Source organism: Neopelma chrysocephalum, unplaced genomic scaffold, assembly GCF_003984885.1.
Source record: "Neopelma chrysocephalum unplaced genomic scaffold, ASM398488v2 Primary Assembly neopelma1_80, whole genome shotgun sequence".
Taxonomy (NCBI): domain Eukaryota; kingdom Metazoa; phylum Chordata; class Aves; order Passeriformes; family Pipridae; genus Neopelma; species Neopelma chrysocephalum.
The window spans coordinates 1067985-1076213 of record NW_020897741.1 but is presented as its reverse complement, the minus strand read 5'-3'; the positions used below and the strand labels follow the sequence as shown (position 1 = coordinate 1076213).

At 42.7% G+C, this 8229-nt stretch overlaps 1 protein-coding gene across 1 annotated transcript; it reads right to left on the bottom strand.

Moving 5' to 3' along the window:
- Positions 1-12: 12 nt before the first annotated feature.
- Positions 13-5321, bottom strand: MRPL19 (mitochondrial ribosomal protein L19). Its single transcript, XM_027690076.1, has 6 exons — positions 5235-5321; positions 4899-5010; positions 2716-2834; positions 2036-2170; positions 1097-1278; positions 13-353 (listed from the first exon to the last, which is right to left on the bottom strand). Exons 1-6 carry the CDS (start codon positions 5290-5292, stop codon positions 138-140), a joined length of 822 nt encoding a protein of 273 aa, XP_027545877.1. The 5' UTR covers positions 5293-5321; the 3' UTR covers positions 13-137.
- Positions 5322-8229: the final 2908 nt, after the last annotated feature.

Here is an 8229-nt window from a genome sequence, read left to right as displayed (position 1 = left end):
TGCACACTAAAATCTTCTGGAAAGGTTAACTTTATTTTTGCTTTGCCTATGTATATACAAAACTTGGCAACTGCTCATCCACACAGTAAATTAAAAATATTAATTTTCCAGTAATTCCTAGACTGTGAAAAACAGTATTATTTTTTAAGTCCTTCATTCACTTCTTTCCAAATTTTTTCCTCTATTTTTGAAGTATCGTATTCTCGCAGCATATCAAACTCCAGCCATGGCTGGCTCCACTTCTGTGCTTCTTTCATTTTGCTTTCAGGTAGCTCAAACTTTATTCCTTTTATATTGTATTTTGGTCTTTCCCACCGTTTTGACCATGGTTTAGGTTTCATTCGTACCTGCAGCTAAAATGAAGGATTAAAAAATAAATAAAAGGTATTAAGTAATTGTATTTTTGATTGTGAGCTTAGCAAAAGGTGAGACAACTGCTGCTCTAACAGAAGAAAAGTAAGAGAAAATGGACCAATCTGTCAGTGTGTTAAGGAGCTACTACTTTACACTGTTAGGAGAAAAGGAATTTTTTTGTCCATGTTGTTGTCACAGCATCTTGTGAAAATTCTTAATTAACACAGTCTCAATTTATCACACAGTCCATAACTGAAACATAAAGTGAACTCATCTTTTGTAGTTTTGTTCCTTATTAAGGAAAAATAAAAGTAGTGTGATAGGGAAAGGGAGGAATGATCACTGTAAGTTATTGAGTTCCTACATGACACTCTAACAGTGCTGGTTTCTGGATCTTCTCTGAGGTGCAGATTTTAGCTGACTCACCCATCTTACCTTGGTTTTTCCTGACACCAACCACTCCCAAACAACCCTATTAACAATGACATTGTAAGAAAAGCCATGCACAGAGTTCTACAGAGGCAGGTGGAGGCTGCTACTCCTTGCATGTCTTCAAATTTAACTACTGAGGATAGTAGGTGTTTACGTTCTCAACGTTCTTTCACTATAGAAATGGTACAAAGACTTGCCTGATTTTATCTAGTTTTGTCACCCCTGGTAACTAATGTAGCAAAGAGCTGATACAGTCAGATATGGAAGGTGCCTAAATAATCCTCTACTTCCCCTCTGAAGGGGCTCCTACCTTGTTTACAGGAATTTCTTCATGGTCCAAACGAGACACAGGTTTCATATTCACATCAAAAGTACTGTATTCAGGGAGGGCATCTCGCAGGTACATCAGGTTGTCATCCAGCCTCTTTTCCAGCTTCAGCACCTCGATTGCCTGGATCCGAGGATTGTACAGTTCATAACATATTTCAACACCTTAGAGAGGGAAAGTCAGGTTTAATGAACCAAATTCATTAGAAATACTAACACCAAATTAGTATTTCTTTAGTGCTACACATTCCTGTATCATTGCAGAACTGCTTTTTACTTCTCAGAGAACTACAGTGCTGTGTGCACATGTGATTGCACTGTGTCTGCACAGGCAACTGCAGGTTTCTTTGAGAGTCAAGTCTTTGATAACAGGATGGCTTACAAGACATTGCATGGCTTGAGTTTAAAGATGAGCTTGGCTTTTAAACTTCACTCCCTTTTGGTTACTATGGATGTTATTGTTCATCTCAGTGTATATGAAAAGACACCCACCCCTTTTGTATTTGCTCTCAGAACCTCACTATTTAATTGCCCCCAATTTTGTCATAAACCAGAATATGATCCTATGATAAAACTCTGCTAATCTGTTGCTCGTTAAACAGTTCACACACACATCCCCAGTTCATGTGCTCAAACTGGGCTGGTATTTATGTGGCTAGACTGCCCAGGCTCAGACATAAGCACAGTCATCATTTAAAAACCACCAAGTATAGAAACAAAAAAATTACTAAGCAGTTCCATGCCTTCAAATACCAAGCACATTAACATCTCTGTGTACAGAGTTTCAGGCTTGCAGGATACCCTAATGGGCAGACTCACAATTTTACTTGTCTGCTGTCATCCTCCCCACAGACTAAATTTCTACAACTTACACATTTTTTGCTTAACACTTGTACCATAATAACCATAGTTAGAGCCCCACCTTGGTCTTCTATGACATTCCGAAGGACAAAGGTAGCTCCGAGTCCTTTCCCTCCTCTTTGGATGCAGATGCCAACAAACCGGTTGGATTTGTTATTGGCATATGGATCTGCAGTGGTCACAGCAAGCACACTGCCTGCCAAAAAAAGGAGTTAAAATAAACAGGCTGTCCAAGGCAATACATACCAAAAAGTGGGAAGTGTCAGACAAAGTGTACATATTTAGGCACACTGGGAAAATACTTTGTTTTCCATCAAAACTGACAGAAACAGAACAAACTTCTAACATGACCTGAATGAAAATATGAATATATGTTGAAGTGATACTGCAGATTAACTACAAACCTTCTTCATCTTTAATTTTTTTACTCTTCACTATCCAAATTGAAAGAAGTACTCTTGATGTATTTGCCTTTCCTGAGCTTTACTGGTAAACCATATGCTCAAGTGCCAGGATTGCAAAAAAAACCCACTTAAGGAACACATTAGGATTATACTTTTAATGAATCTGGATGTAAATATGAAATTAAAATACAAAGTACTATGTATAAAACACATAGTAGTTGTTCTAACACATGTGACACTGATGTTTTATTTTATTCTAAATCTGACCACACTTTTTAACACCCCACAGAATGTAAAATACTGACAGAATTATGAAAGTTTTAGTGCTGTTACTGACCAACATAAAACTCTGGGATGTTGAAGACTTTTCTTCTCTGTATCATATCCTTCCTTTCCATATAGTATTTAAGAGGATCTGTTCTCCCTCTGGGAGGTATAAATTCAGGGCTCAGGAACCTGTAGGAACAGCCAAACTTTTAAAAGTATGAAACAAAAGCATTTGCATAAAAAGTAGTAAAGTCCAAGTATTTGGCCTAAAAATTACCAGCTGGTTAACCACCAGCAGCTGCCTTTTCAGAGATATGAATTCATGAATTCACCAATTTTATTTTATTATTGTTTTTTGTTATCCAAAAGGGGTTTTTTTGGGGGGAGGGCTTTATTGTTTTGGAGGTTTTGAGGCTTCTTGTTTTGTTTTTGTTGTTGCTTTGTTCTTTTAAACAGATTTTTTCCAAAACCAGTAATACATATTGATATTGGAGGAGCTTGATATTGACTGAAAGAGGACAGTTCATTTACTGCTGTCACAGCTGAGGAACAGGTTATTTCATCATTTAATTGCAATCCACATGACAGAACACTTACTATTTGTTGACTTTATAGTAATAGATATGGAACAATGTATTACAGTTTTCGATCTATTTACACTCTATTACAGTTTTCACAAATTGATTCTATAGGAGACACGACATAAATGTCCTTTTGTGTTACAGAAGCTTAAAGGGACTCGTAAAATTATTTTCTGCTCCAAAAAACTAAATCATGCCCAGGAATTCCCACATGGTCTGGACCTCAATTATCTGATTGCTGAGTTGAAGGCAGCACTTCCTGACATGGATTGGCTTGGGCTGAGGACCACTTCCAACAGACCATTTGGATGTGGCCACTCTGGTGACCACTTGGCCTCAGAGCTCGAGGATGAAGCTGGACTCGTTTAATTCACTAGGACAGATGTGACTTAAAAGTCCTGGATCTGGTCAGGAGAGAAGTGCCCAACACAGAGAAGGAGGATAAATGCAAATCTGCTTTACAAACCTTACAGGGGCTGTGGGGGGAGCACAGGGAACGTGTGGCAGCACAGAGGTTCTGCTGCTGCCCATAGGCAGCCACACAGAAAATAAACAACTACAAACCTACTCATGGTCTTCAAAGTTACACAATCTCAGAAGACTAAAATGCCATTTAAATGATGTAGCCCCCATTCTACTCAGCTGCCACATCACACACTGCACTTTCTGGAACAGCAATGTAGACTCATCGCTTCTTAAAAGATATTTCCATCTGAAGACAGAGTGGGCATTTTTATAACCTGATTTTTAATACCTTTCCGCTTCCTAGGCTGCCTACATGCTATGGGTTTGGTGGGTGTTTTTTTGGAGGGAAAGATGAACAATACAGTACTATCACTCTCTTTCCAGACACAGTACTGAAGTTTTAACAGGGCGTCATTCAAAGCAATGCAAATTGGGTTTAAAACCCAGGGAGGCTGTGGATGCCCCATCCCTGGAAGTGTTCAAGGCCAGGTTGGATGGAGCTCTGAACAACCTGGTCAAGGGAAAGGTGTCCCTGCCCATGGCAGGGGGGTTGGAATGAGATGATCTTTATGGTCCCTTCCAGCCCAAACCATTCTATGATTCTATGAAATGGGTTGAGGTGACACCAAAAATACCCAGAATGAGACACCTCACAAGGATTTCACCACTGCTGACATCAGCTCCACTTTACAAACAGCAAGGCATGTGCTCACAACTGATCTCAAGGTCTGAGGCAAAGGCACAGAACACATCCCTGTCACCCAGTGGAACGTGGAAGAGACGCTTTTAGCAGAGAGAACATCACATGTTAACCCCAAATCTGCAAAAGTGTTTACTGCTGTACACTTTTTTTTTCACGTTTCACTGCTTTCAGGAACTCCAGAACACAGTATTTTAAGGTGTTCTAAGCATATTTCAACACAAATGATCTTTGCTAGAACTTTACAAACGGTATGGTTTTTCCTTTTTTTTTTCTTTCTTTTATTCTGTGTAATAACGCCTTGGCTCTTTCAGTAAGTGCTCACACAATGACCAGCTCGCAGCAGACCTGGATACAAGCCCGGGGTGGGCACAGGGACAAACAGACTCCTTTACCTGTCTCCTCTGGGACACAAGGACACCTCACCTTCCCTGTCTCCTCTGGGACACACGGACACCTCACCTTCCCTGTCTCCTCTGGGACACACGGACACCCCACCTTCCCTACCTCCTCTCCGCCCGCTGTTTCTGCTTGTCAATAATGACGGGCTTCGGCGGCGGCTGGAACTTCGCTGGCTTCCCATCGCCGCTCGCTCGACACCCCGAGAGGGAAAAACACCCTGTAAAATAAATAAAATAAATAAATAAAATAAATATAACCCCCGTGATTTCAAGTTGATCCGCCCCCCCCGCCCTCCAAAAGAGGGACCGGGCATCCCGCCACAAGGACACCCCCTCTCGCCCCCGGTTTGTGGGCCAGGGCCGGGCATGAGGAGGGCTGCGGGCAGGGGGGGATGCTCGGGAGGGGTGAGGGATGAGGTCCGAGGGGCCGGGCGGTGCTCACGGGCGGGCAGGGCGATGGCGATGCCCCTCGGCCCCAGCCTCGCACAGGCGGCCGCCATTGCGGCTACGGCGCGTCCGCTACGGCGAGCGCGGAGGGACAAAACACCCTCTTCACGGGGCGGTGCCAAATTGAAGATTTAATTAGGTTGGATGTCGGGGTGAAATTCCTCCTTGTGAGGGCGGTGAGGCCCTGGCACAGGTTGCCCGGAGAAGCTGTGACTGCCCCATCCCTGGAAATGTTCAAAGGTAGGTTGGATGGGGCTCTCAGCAACCTGGTCTAGTGGAAGGTGTCCCTGGCTATGGCAGGGGAATCAGAATTTGGTAATCTTTAAGGTCCATTCCAACTCAAAACACTATTATTCAAAAGTAAAACGAAACAAAGCGGCTCCTTTCACCCCCATCCCCCATGGAGGTGCTGTGTCACTGGGATGCAGAGCTGGGGGCCCCAGAGTGTCTCTGGGCTCATCAGTGAGTGTGGGAACACAGTCCAGCCACACTTGCAATAACTCCTTGGACATCACAGGGATCCACCACATAATTTATTAATTCTGGCTTTGCCGCATGAAAGTGGTGATGTGTTTTCCAGAAACACACTTTCATGACAGAAACGCTGAACTAAAAATTTTTTTCCAGACCATCATTAGCTCCATCTGTAATTCAGATAAACTGCAGTCCCAGTGCTTTCACCAACATTATTTTAGAAATTATTATATGCATGGGCACTGTTGAGCTACGTTTAACATGTTTGTGTCAGTCAGATTTCCTCAATCATCAGTTTGGATTCAATTAGCAGCTAGATAGGCAGGAGAAAGGTGAGGTTTATGCGCAGAGTGTGGGCCAATAAATAACACCCCACTGTTTAAACTTCGCAGAGATTCACTTCAAAGTATGCCTGAACTCATAAACTAATTAGATCGATCATGTTACCCATGATGTTTCCCCAGCCCCTTTTATTGGTAGGAGCTGACTGCCGAGCCCTCAAATTAACAGGAGTTATTTCTTAGTATGTGATCGGCTGTTTGGTTTCTCAATTGTGCTAGAGAAGACGATAAAATGTGCAGAAAATAAGTACAGTTTTTCTCTATAATCTGATTTAACACAGGAGTTAATAATCAGGACACGGATGGGACAGAAGAGGGCACTCTGACCTTTAAAATACAAAAAAATCTCCACCAACACTGAGCACATCACTTGGAGCACAGATTCCTTTTCACGATTTCTTTTTTTTTTAAGTTCTGTCCCTCGCTTCCCAAGTGAATCTTACCACTTTTGAGTTGTCTTACAGGACCCAGCACCTTGCCCATGACCCTGTACCTAATTCCTGTGTGGATTATTGAGGTAACCTGGCACCAAGACACGGATGACTTGCTTGGCAAACCAGTCAGGTACACTCTGGCTTTCCATTCTTAAGGTGCACAAGTGCAGGATATATAGGTTATTACTTATATAACAGGGATCACTTTATGATCACATGAGTTAATCACTTCTGTAAAATGCTTCTAGGAATAGGGTGGGATTCACAAATTAAAGGCATCATTGTTCTCAGGGGATCTAACAAAGATTAAACAGACTTTAGGACTTCTCTGAACTAATTCTTACTGAGTTGAGTGTATTCCTAGTCCACCCTGTCAGATCCTGGGGAAGCTCATCTCTGGTTCCTTACTACTACTATACAAAATTTATTTGTCATTACTTGCCCAGCATGGATTGCAGCTTCCTGTGACTAAATGTGTGTCTTTTTCTGATGTAGTCCTGTTCAAGTCACTCTTTAAATTCTTTTGGTAAGAAGTTCTGGACAAATCTACCCTGTGACATCCTATGGAGAACACTGAAGTTGAGTTGTAAAGAGCTCACAGTCACCTCAAACACAGAGATATGATAGCTCCCAGTTTCCAGCTGTGTTTCTATCTGGTGCTGAAGTAAGGCCTTTTGGCCACAACATTGCATTGAGAGGTTGGGTTGACTCAGTTATGCAGCTGAATATGCTCCTTTCTCCAGCCTATTTCAAAACCAAATCTCTTTTGGCATCAGCATATCAGTGACCTGGGGACCCCTGGTGGCCTAGTGGTTAGCATGCGGGACTCTCACTGCTGTGACCCAGGTTCGAATCCCACTCCCCTGGGCAGATGGAGCCCGTTAGCCCTGTGAGGCCATCCATCTATGAGAAGGACACTCTAAACAAACCTACGTCCTGAGGACCTCACTGCCATTGTCCAAGCTTGCTTGGCCCCGGCAGATGAACCTTAGGATTAAAGGGTGGGCTCAGTTCAGCGCAGGCTGTGTCTCACCTAAAAAATCCATTGCGCAGGCTGGAAAGGTAAAAGACCTTTCCCAAAATCTTCATTCGCGAAGACTGGCCATTATTATTATTATCAGTGACCTGTCTTCCTCCTCTGAGGTTTGTGTCCTACAAATGTATCAATAAAGACAACAGATTCTCTCCCAAGTCAGCAGTATAACTGATCCCTCTTCACACTTCCTTGCTAAAGATTTAATTGAATGATGGTCCTGCTCAGCAGAGGAAAAAAGGCCGATGTTTAACGATGAAGGAGAGCTTGCATTTTGCTCCACCCTTTCTTTGTGACTCTGAGACATTAATTTTCTTGTTTTCTGTGCTTTAACTCCACTTTGTTGTAAGCAAAGCCCAAAGAATAGACCTTCTCAGACTGTATGCTCCTTTTGGCCAAATATGGAAGTGGTACATCTTTCTGACATGGAGATGCCCAACAGGTTGTACTGGTGTTAGCTCAGAACGAGTTTAGAGACAGCTACTTGAGGTTTAGGACACAAAACTAAACTAAATGTGAATTGAGAAACTCCAAAACTTGTTAGCAGCACTGGGGCAGGGCTCTTACTTTGGTTTGTGTGAACACTGGCAGACTGCTTCCTCACACGAGCTGCCTACCTGCATCTAGCACATGCTGTCTGGATTTAACCTGCATATGTCCCCATGAGGCCAGGGATACAATGCTTCAGTCCCAGCACCAATACCTGCA